The sequence below is a fragment of the Amblyomma maculatum genome, chromosome 1 (assembly GCF_055883805.1).
Source record: "Amblyomma maculatum isolate TAMU_Amacu chromosome 1, ASM5588380v1, whole genome shotgun sequence".
NCBI classification, from domain to species: domain Eukaryota; kingdom Metazoa; phylum Arthropoda; class Arachnida; order Ixodida; family Ixodidae; genus Amblyomma; species Amblyomma maculatum.
The window spans coordinates 393,275,973-393,291,847 of record NC_139344.1 but is presented as its reverse complement, the minus strand read 5'-3'; the positions used below and the strand labels follow the sequence as shown (position 1 = coordinate 393,291,847).

At 44.1% G+C, this 15,875-nt stretch overlaps 1 protein-coding gene across 2 annotated transcripts in view; it reads left to right on the top strand.

Moving 5' to 3' along the window:
* The window catches only part of jar (Myosin heavy chain 95F jaguar), a 58,068-nt gene extending 43,991 nt beyond the window's left edge, over window positions 1-14,077 (top strand). For both annotated transcript variants that reach the window (XM_084594950.1, XM_084594956.1), the window contains 8 exons: window positions 133-350; window positions 1,815-1,884; window positions 2,247-2,296; window positions 4,508-4,615; window positions 4,704-4,792; window positions 4,992-5,129; window positions 6,721-6,909; window positions 12,635-14,077. In XM_084594950.1, coding sequence (XP_084451076.1) covers window positions 133-350; window positions 1,815-1,884; window positions 2,247-2,296; window positions 4,508-4,615; window positions 4,704-4,792; window positions 4,992-5,129; window positions 6,721-6,909; window positions 12,635-12,786 — 1,014 coding nt within the window. In that variant the 3' untranslated portion in view covers window positions 12,787-14,077. The remainder of the gene's footprint in view (window positions 1-132; window positions 351-1,814; window positions 1,885-2,246; window positions 2,297-4,507; window positions 4,616-4,703; window positions 4,793-4,991; window positions 5,130-6,720; window positions 6,910-12,634) is intronic.
* The last annotated feature ends 1,798 nt before the right edge of the window (window positions 14,078-15,875 follow it).

Sequence of the window (15,875 nt, the reverse complement as noted above, 5' to 3'; positions counted from 1 at the left end):
ATTTCGACGGGTTGCAGTTGCACTTGAGGAACCGAACTGTTGAAACTATTTGTTGTCCCGGTTGCGACAGAGTGATCGTTACTGTTGTATGGTGTGAAAGGAGTGTAAAACAGTGATATTTTTGGAATTCAGGAGGGCAGCTTGCGGACCGAGGACATGGAAAAGGAGCAGAACGCACTGATCACCGCAGCCACGCAGCTGATGAACGCACTGAACCAGCGTATCCAGCTTCAGAAGGTGGCTGAGGAGCAGGAGCGCATGCGCCGCGTGCAGGAGGAGATGGAGCGGGCACGCAAGCACAAGGAGGAAGAGGAACGGCGCAAAAAGGAGGAGGAGGAGAACAGGCAGAGGTGAATGTCTCCTCGCACTTGCTTGACGATGCATTGGGGGAGGGAGCATGTCTTCAACACAGGGCATTGATCCAGTGGTGATTGGGGATCCATTGGTGAGAGTGCTTTTTGGGCTCTACAGACTGCATGCAAACTTCAGCTCCCTTAATCTACTTTATTTCGAAACTAAATGCGCTGTGATTAATTTCTGGAGACTACTGTTTCACTGTGCAGACTGTCATTACTATTCTTGGCCACTCTTGACGGACTTGAAGTCTGCCTAGTGTGTTGTTGCCTGTTGCTGTGAAATAGCAAGGGGGTTCGGTAGCTGAGCTTCATACCAGAAAACTGGTTTCTCTGGGAAATGTTGTGAGAGCACATCAAGCCTGCCTTTGTAGTTTGCCTTGACCCTTTTCAAAGAATGCAATGCTTGCGAAAAAGGAAAACACTAGCTAAGGTCTTCTTTGTGACTAAAGGCTCATAAATGAAAGCATTGCCGCAATAGAAGAACTTTTGTCATGAATATAATTGGAATGTTCTCGTCAGCTCTGTGGTAAGGGAAAGATAAAAATAGTTGTTATGGTGACCTCTTCAACGGTGCCAGGAGTGCAATGAGAGCTCCACTACACATGTCAAGTGATCAGGTCAAGTGAGATGTAATAATATGCAGTTTGTGAATTGTGTTCCTTTCATTATTGGCCGAAGGGGCCTCTTGTTTTGTATTAGCTCTTAGTTATTGGCTGAAGCCTGCGGCATGTTGTCTTTTCGGCTAATGACCGAGTAGGAAATTCGATAATGCAATTGATTTGGGAAGGAACATTTATATTGACTGTGGTTGCATGCTTGTGGAATGACCCGGGGATGTCTGCAGGGGATTGCACGACTGCGGTGGCTAATGCCTCCATGTTTTCAAAATCTATAGGTATACTAACTGGTTGAGGATTCTTCTGGAACTGGACAGACAGTACCGTTGTTGAAACTTTAGATTCTTCATGCATGTCATAACCAGGAACTCCCCCGCCTGCTTTCGAAATGCTGCATGGAGTGGCTGGAATGTGTAGCGCACTGCTCTAAGTGTAATCATGTTTTTGAAATTGCAAAATCTGGTCTGGCTATTACTCTTAGCAAACTGCGTATCTTAAGTTCAGCTAGATGCCCGGCTCTAGTAATTATCGTTACCCATATAAATTTGGACAGATTACTGATTAATATGTTTCGCTTATTTTCTGGTGTCTGCCTCCACTGGCATTACTGTTGCCACAGAAACTCTTCATGCAGGCTTCCTATGATTATGTTACAAAGTGATTAGCTTACATTCTTTGCATTTCTTGGATAACTTTAGTAAACAGGTTGACCTAATGTATTGTAACGTGTTAGTTATAGTGTGACCATTTGTGCAAAGTGGTATATATTTATTGGGATTTTGGGGTTCTGATAGCAAAAGTTTCTGAATCGTGCTAATTCATTTGTTTTGTGTTCGACCAGGAAAATTCAGATGGAAGCTGCCAGGAAGGCTGAGGAGCGAGCCAAGCAACTAGAAGATGCTAGACTAGCGGTAAGCACTCGATGAAACTGCAATAACCTTTCTGCGTTTTACTTCATCACAGGCAGCCAGCACAAAGTGACCTGCAAGTAGCGACCTGCACCTGTGCATGTGCCTGATTGGTCGGTTAATTGCTGGTTGCGTTAACTGCTGGTAACTGCTGGTAACTGCTGGGTGCCGTATGTTGCCAAACAATAGCTTTGCCCGTAGTTTGCAATGGTGAGAATATAAGGGCTCAGTGCATTTTAAGAACTGTTTTCTTGGACGACTTTGAATTGAATTTTGTGAAATGTGATATTTTAATCAGCAGCATTCTTGCCTTTGTTTGTGCTTTCTTTGTGAAATCCACATCTTTCTCTTTCCTTTTTTTCCAGAAGGCAATGGAAGAGAAGCTTATCCTGGAGCAGAAGGAAGAGCACATTAGGTTTGTGTGTCCTACATATTTCATATAACAGAATTCGAGCGTATGAAATGGAAAATTGTATGAACTAAGAGCATGTCAAAGACGTTCTACTGTACATTTGTTTTGAAGGGCCAAAATATATTTTGAAGCACATAACCGGCCACAATGGCAAGCATTGCCGAACTGTGACTTCAGTGTGAACACCTACATTGTGCCTTCTATCATTCTAGCTCGTATATATGCATTTCTGACTTCTTACTGATTGGGTGTGTTCTGTGCGCTTTTCACGCGAGTATAAATGCATTGCAAGTGGCATATTTTCGTCACTTTCTCTACATCTCATTTTGGGCGGCTTGGGGTGCTAGGGCAAGTCAACAGAGCATCATTGTGAACGTTCAAAGGGGCAGTTAGTGACCAGCGCTGCCTAGTTCTGCCTAACGTGGAGGCAGAAGAGTCACACAGGCATCCTTTTTCATATTTAAAATTTTTTTAAAAACTTGGCATACCAAATTACTGAATTTACTCGAATGTAACGGGACTGCGAATGTAACGCTAGGGGCGACTTTGCATATTGCGCGAGCTAAGCGCTTAAAATAGTACTTTTAATAGACATTGTGGGTTATTGTGGCCCTTGCAGTCTCGTCAAAAACGCTAATTTGTTGTCGTAGTCGTCATCTCGAAAACAGAGTCTTTCCACTCTCATCCTCCCAGACGATGTCATCCTCGGAAGCCTTTGCGATCAGGCTCACATTTAAAAATTGCCTCCTGCTGCAGCTGCCACCTATGCATGGCAGATTAGTCATGCATGGCAGATCGAGCCGTCGGGCTGCCACTGAATTTCCGATTTCTTCTGCTGTGATAATAGCTTTTCTTTTGAAGTGAGAGTCTTACGGTGCACTGCGTGTTGCCATTGTGCGAACTGAAATAACAACAGAAGTAACCGCACTAATTCACTGCGAAAGATGAGACAAACACAGGGTAAAGGTGAAAATGTGATCCCGAGCCTGCAAGTAAAAAGCGCAACATTTTGACTTCGGATTGGGGTTTGGCTGATTTGGCTTCCTTGGTACCCAACGTTGCCAACATTACTTCGTAAAACCGCAGCAACCGGAACAGAATGGTGACGGATTCATTATGGCTGCACTCCGGTGCTGCTTTAGGCTAACCAGATAGATTAAACGTGAGGGTAGAGTTTGTGAGACAAAAACTCATTACATTCGAGTAAATATTGTACTTTAATTTCATTATATTATTCCTGTCTCACTGAAATGCATTATCTTCTAATTGATCTCATCACGACATGGCTTCTGAAAGCTTGCTGTTCCTGAAACACCTTTCAATGTGCTGCCAACAGCATTCAATCCACCTTAGCGGTCAGAAGTCACAAAGGAATTTTATTCTGCCAATAAATTATGCTTCTCTTCATGATTTTGGAGATTTAATAAGTTATTTTTGTTTAAGCATTGCAAAGGTAGCCTTTCCTGCAGCCTTCTTTAACTGTTGACTTATGACTCACACAAACTGCCTCGAGAGTGCATATGCGGACTAGAATAACAGACAATGTCATGTAAGTGCTTTGCAGAGAATCCACAGTACGGCAGTTGTTGCCCTTGCGCCTTGTTTATGTGTTTCAAAAAATGTTTTTTCCCTTCAAACAAAATGCATTTGCATCAAATCTTCTAGATTAAAGGCTGGGATGTTGATTATAAATCTCTAGTACATTTATCTTAAGAACCCTAATTCATAATTTATTCCAATCTCAGAAAAAAGCAATTTTTTTGTGAAGTTCTGAATACTGTATTGTTTTACAATTTTCTTCGATTAAAAGGTTTAAATCTTTTTTAGTATGAACTGCAGTGACAAGTGAAAGTGTGTAAAAGTTATTTGGCTAAGATCTTAGTGAGGGTAATGTGAGAAATGTTCTAAATTGCCACATTTTTGGCATTTTTACTAAATGAAATGAACACTAAATTCTTACATTTTTTACATTTGTCGCATCATATGAAACAAGAAAATGCAAGCGAAATATTCTATAAGAGTTGTCATTGTATCTTGTTTCATGCTTTTTGACCTACTTTCGCTTCTTGGAAAGACCACTTATGTCAGAAAAAAATTTTTCTCGAGAAAAATACTTTCATGTAAGTCAGTTCACACAGTTGCCAACAAGCCCACTGTTTTTGCAGACAGGTATGACCTGTTTTATTTACTTTTTTCCATCTGCTCTTCATGCAGGAACCAACAAATTGAGCAAGAGTCGCGCGATCATGAGCTTGCGCTTCGTCTTGCACAAGAGAACAACAGTGTAGTCGAGGACGTGGGCACTCCAGTTCTGCCAGTCAGGTATGTGTGTGGGCTCTCTCTCTTTTGCAGGCTTGTCGCTACTGTGTAGAGGGGCTAGAGTAATGCTTCTTCATTACTTGGCTTGCAGGTCCCAGGCCAAGGCCAAGTCGGAAGGGAAGTTTGACTTGTCTAAATGGAAGTACTCCGAGCTGAGAGATGTCATCAACACATCATGCGGTGAGTACAAGATAACACAGTCGCTTCTTATTGAATATAGAAGTCACTCTCACACAGCTGAATGTGTGTTTGTCGCTTGTGCTATCTTTATCATGCGCATCATATTTTATTTATGATTTTATTTTGTTCGCTTTGTTCGATGATTTGTTCCTTGAGTGCGTTAGTTGTGAATGGATAATAAATACTTGCACTCTTTCAGATCTGGAACTACTGGCAGCTTGCCGTGAGGAATTCCACAGGAGGCTAAAGGTCTACCATGCATGGAAGAGCAAAAATGCAAAGAAGGGAAGTGGAGATGCCTCACAGACTCGGGTTCCTGTTTCCCTTCAGAATGGTGGTACGTGTATTTGCGTATAGTACAGTCAAACCTGTATTAAACCTGGAGGGGATTGCAAAGTGGTTTGATATACAGACAATTCAGTATACAAGACGTACCAGCAAATGAGCTTCTCTGTAACCCAGAAGCAGGGAACACGACGCACCCATGCTAGCGGTATCCTTCCTGCAGCGACATGCTGTCCGGCAGCATACTGGCACCAAACTGCTCGCTGTGTTTCCGCTGACTCACGAGGCGCATGCACCTGCGCTCCGAGCCACACCTAGTGCCAGGCTTGGAAAGGGAGGCTCTCTGGGTGCACCCTCACATGCCGCTTCGTGGACCAGATCGAAACGATGGAGCTCTTGCTGCACAGCTCAAGTGCTGCTGGAGTTTGGGCTTGCATCAAAGCTGCAGTGGACGGTGCTTTGGGAATGTCATTGCTGGTCATAAGACGTCTAATTATGTTACTGGTAAAAGCTGTAACTAGGGATGTGCGAATATTGAATTTTTCGAATCGAATACGAATATAAGGAAAAAAGTCTTCGGATATCAAATCAAATATTGAATATCTGATCAGTGTTGAAGGGCCACTGCCCAGGGTGTGACTTTTTAAGCAAAGAAGCCCAATGCTTCGGTCAGGTACTGGAAATAGTCTATGCAAAATGCTACAGCAATACGTGTGCCGCAAAGCAGCAAAAATACAAATCAAAGCTCGACCATCCTTCTCGTCGGGAAACCAGCTTCCCCGTTCTCTACGAGCCGCTAGGCTGACGTCGGAGTAGCAAGGACATTCATTGGTCCGTCTCGCTGACTGGTGGGTGAAAGGTGGGCGTGCACGACTTCTAATTGTGTGAACATGTGAAAAAAAAAAGAATTTTGAATCTTGGTTATTTCAGCACACTTGGTTAAAAGGGAAACGATTTCACTCCGTTACATTTGTTGCAAAAAAGGAATCAGCGTAAAGGCTAGTCCAAGTCCGATATTCTTGTATTTCAAAGTATGATCAATTCCTTTAGGTATGTATTGCAGTTGTTTAGAATAAATGTCTTTGTTAATTTCGGTCTCGTTGTGTATCAGAAAAAACAGTATTGAGCGCAGTTTTCATCGGCGTGAGGAGAGCGCTTCCCATTCCAGCTCGGTAACTCAGTTGTTTAGCAGTTTGGGCTAGTTGGTGCAACAGAATGAGCGATGAGCACTGCGTGTGAAATGGTACCCTGTCTTGTGTCCCTGTTGTTGTCACCTTTCCTGTACTGTACACATCTCGTTTCTGCGTAATTGTACTCATCTAATTTATGCATAGAGAAGTGTATGATAGTTATAGCTGTGTTATCTTTCAGTGCAGTTACTTTGAAACATCCTTTTATTGGGAGGTTGTTATTGAATGATAGCAATTACCCTATCAACACATTGCAAATCCATTTTGTAACAAAGAAAAAGTGTACTCCTCGATTCAATCCTACTTACTTTAGTGCATTTTGGTGGCAGTCTTGGAGCATGAGGTTACCAGTTTTAATCTGTGCCGCTGATGCCAATTGCTGAATTTACTATGTGGTGTTTTCATGAACTGACCCTTTTTCTGAAATGAAGTGTTTCTTGTTCCCAACTTCAGGTGCACACTCAGTCTCTCCAGGTCCGCGTGGAGACATGGCAGGGGAGGATAATCGGCAGCGCTACTTCCGAATTCCCTTCCGCAAGGATGGCAGCAGCAGCGGACTTTGGTTTGCCCACTTTGATGGACAGTACATCGCTCGCCAGATGGAGCTGCACCCAGGCAGGCCCCCTGTTCTGCTGCTGGCAGGTGAAAAACGCTGAAGACATCCTTACATTTTCAGCGTTAGGACTGCATTCAGTTTTAGAGCGTTAGTTGTGCTGTGTTCATTTGCAAGTTTCCCGCTATTTCGACCCCCTAGTGCTTCTTGCATTCCACAGATGGCGCCATGTGCTCGTGCGCCGCACGTTGTTTCATCTCGTGCTGCGTAGCAAACATAGTCATCTTCATCTCGCACTATGCAGCAAACACTTCGTCTTCGTCGAGCCCAGGCATGAAAGCACTGTGCTATCACCACAGCCGATCACGCCTTATGTAAAACTTCTGCACGCTCTCGCGCTGTGCAGTAAACGCTTTCATCGACGTCCATCTACGCTGCTCCTTGCTAAACACGCCATACACATACGCCATCTTGCTAAAGACATAGACCGCAGCCGTGCCAGACAGGCTGCCAAGGCCAGCAAACAACGAGAAGCCAGAGTAGCCTGGTGCCGAAAAGCTTACCAAGAGCGTAAGAGGGCCAAGATCAAAGCGGCAGCAGCTGCTGCAGCCGATGGCTAACACTCTTGAAACTTGGTTCAAGGAGAGTTGAACCTCTACAATTCATTTATAAATGTTATTGCCCTGCCTGCTCTCTGGATAAACAAACCAAGCCCGAGTGGTACTGACTCAGTGATTACTGTAAGGGTGGATCAGAAGGTCACTATGAAAGGACCAATGTGATGACTGCCTCACCATGGGCATGGATTAATTCAAGTCTGGGACGGAAACAAGATGAGGCGGTGCTGCTGCAGCTAGTTGAGGGTAAAGGCTGGTGTTATAAGAATGGATGCAAAAAAAAGCTTTCAGAGTAGCTTTCTGGTTACGCAGTGTGCCTGTAAGTTTGTCATTTCATTAACAAAAACAGAGTATGTACCAGAACAGATTATACAAGTGTGGGATACACTTTCTTATCCAGTGTGTTTTTAAAATGCCATAACATGTGCATAGCGGAGCTGCCCCTATTGATGGTACCAGAAATCTGTATTGCGGCAGCCTTTATAGGGTTGCGTGGGTCGAAACTGAAAGCACCGAAAAAAGATGTTTCTGCCGTATCGGCGCCAATCTGCAGATCACTGTGAGATTCGAGTAATTCGACTCCTCCTTGCTGCGTGCCACTTGCTTGTCTGACACTCAAGACACTTTGCAATGGCGTCCAGCCTTGCAACCAGAGCTCAAATTTCACCTATGCCAGTGTCAAGAAATGCCATAGGTGTTCTCTCTCTCTCTCTTTTTCGCTCTCTCTAGCATTGCATATTGTGTTCAACGTTTGCCAGTAGAGCCACAGTGATGTCATGCTCTATACAAGCAGATGTAAACAAAACTTTTGAAGATAATTTCTTAATTTCATGATGCATCTGGGAAAATGGCCATTTCATAACTCCTGTCAAGTGCTTATAGTAGGGGTATTAAAGGCGTGCAACATTGCCAGCACCCACTGTATCGTTTGCTGGTTAACGGAATTCCGTGGACATGGGGCTCTGCCTAAAAGAAAGCGTTTTCTCCGGTGCTGCAGTGCTCTGGAGAAAGTGAAGGTTTTCGTCCATTATGACATTAAGAAGCCATAACGTTTGGAATGCAACGCATTAGTTGAAGAATTAGGGTTTGTGCTCCTTCATTGCTTCGGTGGTCATGGTCATCCCACACGTTTTGTTGCTGCTGTACGGGCAACTACTGGAGGTCACTGTTTTGTCCGCTATCATTTAGCGATTATTATTAGTGCTGATAGGTTTTTCTGGGGAGTACTGTGATGAACTCAACAGGGTTGGCCTCAGCTGATGGCAAGTGACCAATATTTCTAGTCTTGTTTTCATAGTAAACTCAAGCTTACTGTGGTCGAACCAGAGCCGTCTTTGTCCTGAGGTGGCGCGGCATACGCTGCTGCGTACAGACACTAAGTGACAGCTGGCGGCACAGAACAACAAAAGCTGACCAAAAGCGTCACCGATAACGCCATCAGCATCTTGTCACGCGGACCTGGAATCAGCGTCCATTCGGCGGAGTTTGGCAGGTCTTGCTGGCATCACGAGCCTGCGTTGCTTTGTTTGGTGTCCGCTGTTTGACAGCCGTAATGGGAGTTGGAATGAGTTTGAAGAGAGTTGCCGCAATTTGAATTTCAAGCAAACTGTAATCGCATTTGCCAAAGATATTTGCCAAATAAAATGTTATTTCTCGTGCCCAAGATATTGCTGAGAAAATAGCGAGAGAGGAGGGGGGTGGAGTCTAGTTTAGATTTTTCCTATCTAAGCACCCCTTCAATTTCGGCATTGCGATCGTGGAGACAAAAGGTGGGGGTGGTGTTAAATATTGAGTAATTACAGTAGTAGTTGCAAGTCTTGGAGGTGACAGGGTGAGAGAGAGCAGGCAGCCGTCACCAAGGCCTCTGTGCCGGTGATGGCACCGGTTCGATTTTTGGGTGGGTTTACTTCTTTGCCTGTTTTCCTGTTCGCTCTGAAGGGTACTTAGCACCGCGACTTGGCTGCCAAGGCACGTTGGTGTGTGGTTTGAATTGTCCATGGTGGAACTGATTCGCATTTGAATTAAGTTCTTTTTATACATATACATGGAGCTTGGTCAGGTCTAATTGTAGTGCTTGAACAATTGAAGTTCAAATTAGCGAGCTTTCGCTATAACAGTGTTGATGTATACCGCACGTCCTAGCCTAGGTTTAAAAATATCCCATGGCGCACTAGGCAACCACAACTTCAGCTATGTTAGTGCTGTATGTAGTCGGAATATATTTATATTTTGTTTGAATTAGTGGTTAAATGAACTTTAAAATTTTCTTTTAGCTGTTGCCTTTTGTCAAACGTACTAGGCATGCCAAACTGGCGACCGTACCTAAAGCAATTATTAGATTTTATTTTGATAATACAAACCCTACTCTAGTAACCTCACCCCTCCGTCTCAAAAGGAGTGGGACGAGTTCAGCTGGCAGCTCTTACTAGGTCAGCCATGTCATGTGGTCTCGTGAGGTCAAAACTTGCCGAACACTCAGCGCCTGGCCATTTCGTCTACCAATTTACCACCTGCTGGAGGCGTGCTCATGATTTTTAACTTGCAATGCTGACACCAATGTGAGCAGTGGATTTTCTGCAGGACGGGGACTTTAATGCTGTTAGTTCAGAGGCAGTGATGCGGGCGGTAGTAACAGAATTGAATAATGCATGGTGCGTGGTCGCGTTCTCCGCTTAAAATGGCACATGCAGTAGCATTGTACAGGCTAAGCAGTGTTCTTAACAGTCGGTCAGGTGTTTCGTATGTCGCGGCATAGGAAAATCTACTTCTCGAGCCAAGCGTTGTCAATACTAAGATTCCTGATGCTGAACACCTGTCAGCATATGGGAACGCTGCCTAGTATTTTTGCCTGCATATCACTACAACTAACCATTGTGTGCATCATTTTTACAGCCCTGTTGCAATTGCTCAGTGGTTAGGGCACTGCTTAGCCCGAGGATGCGGGCTTTATTCCAGCCGTGGTGGCCACATTTCGACTGAGGCAAAACACAGCACTCCCGTATATAAGCGACGTCAGTGGTCAGTGGATGTTAACCCTTTCACTGTCGGCTGTTTCTGACTGGGACGCACCCCCAGTGTCGGCTTGGTTTCAGAGAACGAGCATATCAGGGAACGAGCATAAAGATTTATTTTGCATCATGGTGGGTATACAAATAAATTAGTCAATGCAATTTGCACATTTCAGTGTTCTGCAGGTGTTTAAATAAACATCATCATCATCAGTCTGACTATAAATGATATATGATAAAATAAAAAAAAAACACGCTCAATACTTCTTCAGAGTGTGGTGGATCCTGAGTCCGAATCCGAGCTTGGCTGGTAATCAGAACCCGAAGAGCCATCGCTCCAGTCAGCCGTCGAAGGTCCCGCGCGGTCCGCCATCCGAAAGTAAGCGCGCGCGGAGGGCGCACATTCAGTGGCCAGCACAAGGGAGAGAAACGACGCGTAGTGAAGTCGAAAGAGAAAAAGATGGAAAGGGGCTAAAACACTCGTGTGCTGCTGCTGCTAACGGCAAGCTGTCCTCAAGCGAGGGCGCGTGGAGAGAGCGAATGCAGCAATCGAGTCATATGTCAGTCGGAGAGAGGCAACCACGTGCGACCCTGAACTTGCCACGCCGTAGCGGAAGCGCGACAAAGAATAAAAATAAAAACCTCCAAACCTGCCGCAGATGGCAGAACAAACTTTGAACCCATAAACGCACGCGCGCGCCGAAGGATCGCTCGCTCGAGAGAGTAGTGTCACGGAGCGACCACGCCCCCTCCCACGAGCAAAGAACGGGCGGGCGCGGTTGCACCATACTCTTCCATATATGTGTCTTATCGGCGCGGAGCGAGCATATCAGCTTGTAGAAAGATTCAACAGATGGCGGAGCAAGTCCAAGCGCGGCAGCTTTACGGTGAGGCGCGAAGATTTGAACGCAAGATAGAATACGTACGGGTACGTTATTGACACTGCGGGGAGGAAACGCGAATACGTACCGGTACGTTCGTGACAGTGAAAGGGTTAAAGGACCTCAGATGGTCGAAATTAATCTGAGGCTCTTCGCTACTGTCGCTCGTAACTCATGTTGCTTTGGGACGTTAAGACTTCACATACAAGTGTATACCGTAGCATTTTTTTCTCTGTCGCGTTTTGCCAGTTTTTTTTTTTTTTTTTTCAATCTGGAAAAAAAAACAAAAAACTAAAGGACATACCAGAATAAAAACTGATCAATTGAGGTTTTCTGATGTACTCTACAGTTGAACCTTGGAATTTTTGCCTGAAATGCAATACCTAGAAAGTTAATTTTTCAATTTATTAATTTAGTCAGTTAAATAGAACAAAAATGCTGTTACTTATAACGCTCAATGATACTGTTGATATGAGTCTCCCAATTGCACCACGGCAGAATGTTTAAACCTCTGCTAAAGTTAGCTGGGAGATGCTGTAAAGACTACTTGCATTTTCCTTGTACACAGCAAAGTGTTCTGCAAGATCCACTTCATCTGGTTTCAGTCATGATTCGTAAGCATCTCTCAATATTGTTATGCCAGTTATGTTGCTGAAACCATGCAGCATTCTAAAAGCTGAAACTTTCATCATACAATTTAGCATGAAACTTCGAAGGCTGCTGTTAAACAAGAAAAATTTTCGATGACTTGGAGTGCGGACGTGACAGTTGTGTAAGCAGCCGTTTAGTCAGCAGAGTAGTCTTTAGTTCTACATCTTATGAAGACTGGGAAGATTATGGATGCTTTGCTGCTTATAGAAGGTATTCATTCCATTCGTAGCGAGTTTTGGAGTCTTAACCTCTATGTTTCGTGGGCGCCCTTAAATTTTTTTTGTGTGGAGTCATTCATCTGTGATCCACTGGAGAGACCAGTTTCTTGTAGTTGCCAATAGATCGCAGCAGTGACCTTATGTGTGTGCTTCCTACAGGCCCTTAAAACTTGTACTAGCCCACAGCTTCGTTATGTGACTCATATTTACAGGTACAGCACTTGCTTATGTGATATGACCTACCATATGTCATTGTTTTTACACATAATAAAAGCTTAGTTGCCAAAGAGAGGTAACATGCATAAATTTCACGTGAATAAGATGTTTTTATGCTTCTCCAGTTTTTAAGATGAAGGTGCTCATGAGGAGTTGGGTTGCATGCAATAAAGATGTCTAAATATTCATTATAATTTTTTTTTTTTTGCTTTCTTTTCTGCAGGGCGCGATGACATGCAAATGTGTGAGTTGAAGCTTGAGGAGACCGGGCTGGCTCGGAAGCGAGGGGCTGAGATCTTGGAGCATGAGTTTGAAGCCGAGTGGGTCAAGTATGGTGGCCCCGTGTATGTTCCCCTGTCAGTTCGGCAGAAGTAGAAATGAAGCCGCCAGCGATAGTTGTACGCTGCAATGAAAGAGAGAAGGAAAAAATGCTTCAGTGAAGGATTGAAAGCTTTCCGTAGGCCACACTGTGTGTCGTAGAATGGTAGGAGTCGGTTACTTCTTTTTTCCTGCCCTCATTTTTGCTGCTATATTTGAGATGAAGCCTTGCAGCTGGGTGGAGTAACTACTGTGGTGTGGTATGCTAGGTTTGGTGGAATGTGGCGATGTTAGATTTGTACGTAGCATTAGATCAAAATTGTTATTTATATATATACCTTTGAAGGGTTGTGTGTAGTTAGTGCCTTTTTTTTTTTTTTTTTTTTGTGATCTCATGTCTTTTCGTAACAGTACTTTTCTTCTGGGAAAAAAAAGTATTTATCAAGGCTGTCGGTATCAGAAATACCTGTTGGACGTCATTGCTGGATGATTGAAAACAACTCTCCAATGTCTTTGTTGAGCCATTAATATTTTGTTCAGTCACTTAGCACAGTCAAACCATTGTGCAGTGTTTCATAACTATATCCGGAAAAAAAAAAAAGTGCCTTATTTGCTTTAAAAGCTAATCTCATTTGCGCTCTCTCATCTGCTGTCTTTTTCCCTTCGCTTATATGCGTCCTTGGATGACATTAACTTTCTTCCAGCTGTTGTATTTGTTGGCCATGGGCTGTTGCATGACTCGGTACGAGTGACAGGGTATTTATACCTCTGCTTCCACCCCATGGACTGTTCTTATAGGCTTCGACATTCTGTGCCTATGCTACTTTCTTGTGTCGTCATGTTCTATGCCCACAACAGCATAATTGTGGTGTGCACATACAACGTAAATGTGCTTGTTGGCCTAGGCTTTTAGGCTGTCCGTAATTTATGCACTTAATTCAATCTTAGCTCTCGACTGTAGTGATTTTGTGATGTTTTGAATCTCGGTGCTATATTTTTTTCTGGTACGGTGATTTTTGTAGATCCTTTTTTTGTATACGGTGATCAGTGCATTTTTGCACCTATACTTCTGTTATACTCGGTTGTGGTGGTGGTTCGGGGCTTCTTTTTGTTTCCCCACTTACACATTTTTGCCGGGTGCTCACAGTAACGCCCCGCTACTTACGTGTTCCGGTGCTGTCTACACTTGCTGCTGTTTACACATCTCAGTTACTGTTGAAGCTGTTGTTCCTCAAGGCCAGTCGTCAGCGGAAGAAGTGTACATAGTACATGCTTCTTCATTTTGGCATGAACTCGCTCCATTGTGGCCAAAGGTTGACTGTTGGGTAAATAAAGAGCTTTGAGATGATGCTGTGCTGTTTTCATTGTTAACAGTGGTTCTGTGGTAGTGAAGCTGCTGTTTGAAGCTTGGAATTAGTTGACATGTGTCTTGGATGCACATCTTTTCACGAACAGTTTATTTTCACAAATACACTAGCATGAAGGATGAACTGCTAAGCAACTTTTTGTATTAGAATTGTCAGCTTTTTCAACATTCTCTTGGATTACCCTGTCTCGACACAGCACCAAGTATGCAGGATTGCATGCAATAGTGGCACATTGCTCTTCCTAATGGTGCGCCTATCGTAGTAGCTTGGTGGCTTTGGCATTAGGGTGCTGATCTCAACTTTGTGGGATTGAATCCTGGCTGCAGTTGCAGAAGAGATGCCCGTATGCTGCGCGATAACAGCCCATCAGAACCCCAAGTGTCCAGAGTCCAGAGCTCTCAACTAAAGTGTCTCTTGTAGGTCACATCTCACTTTGAAATGCTATAGGGTAACTCTGGGAGTCTTTTGGGCATTTTAAGTTTATAATCAATTTTTTAGAGTCGCCTTCTTCTGGTACAAGAACCATTTATCAAAATATTTGGTGGAAAAACAGTAACTGAAACCAATGGTTTCAATCCACCTGTGACATCACTATTACTATCATCAATCTATTATGTGACAAATATAGCCTGTAATCCTATCGATTGTGTGTTGTTTAGCTAAACTGGTGACTAAGTTTCAGCTGGAGTAACTGTGCAAAATAACCAAAAGGAAGCCCAACCTTTTGTCCTCCAACAAACGCACAGAAATATACATGGCCGGGCATCCAGTCAATGCCTTATTTCTTGCAGTGTATATATTTCAGTCTCGCAGCCATCCTGACTTCCTCTGTTCAAAGCGGGATGTCGACGTATAGATTGTGCTGGAGCCTTGATGTTTCACTTTATTGCTAAGGCAGATGACAGCAACATTTAAGTGGCCGCTTCTTTACGACTCGGATTGGCCGTTGTTCTGGGTGCTTGCAGCTGTGAGCAGCCTAAATACAGTGCACTCGCGAATGTAGAAGAAATAGTAGCCACCGCCGAAATATAACGGTACGTTATGCGGAATACAAAGCTGCTATATTGTGACTGTCTGAAAGAGGAAAAGATAATGCGCAGGCCTTCTCTAGCTGAGCCTCCATCGCTGCCTCGTGCAGAAAGTAGAGAATAGAGACAGGAAAAAAAGGAAGATATAGATGCGCTTCGCAACAACCGCTCGCCGCCGAAGCCACTGCGAGTGCATTGACGGGATGCACAAGATAAAACAACAATGGTGGCAAAGAAGCCTCCGCCACAAAGGGCGAAGGCTGTTAGGTTTCGAGTCCCAGAGGAAAGGGAGCCCCCCCCCCCCCACCTCTCTTTCCTAACTAGCACCTGAACTATATATAGCTGCCCCACTTCCACGGACTTTCGGAATAGCTGTTGCCTGCTAAACTTTCGCTAACAGTTGAACAGTGCGCTCCCGAATGCAGACAGCACTGTATTCAAATGCCGCTGGTGAACAGCTTTTCGCCGAATATTTTTTAAGAGCGTGAGCTCTTACTAACATTTGCTGGTTTCTCGTCCGTTCTTCCGGTGCTCTCAGATTCAAGATGGCTGCCACGTGATCATATCTACAGCATTGCAAATAATTTCCTAGCTGTCCCGTGACTATCCAACAATGGAATCCACCACCTGGTCCATCATGTGACTTCATGATTCTGGGAATGGGTGTGTGTGTGTGTGTGTGTGTGTGTGTGTGTGTGTGTGTGTGTGTGTGTGTGTGTGTGTGTGTTTGTTTGTTTGTTTGTCTGTGTCT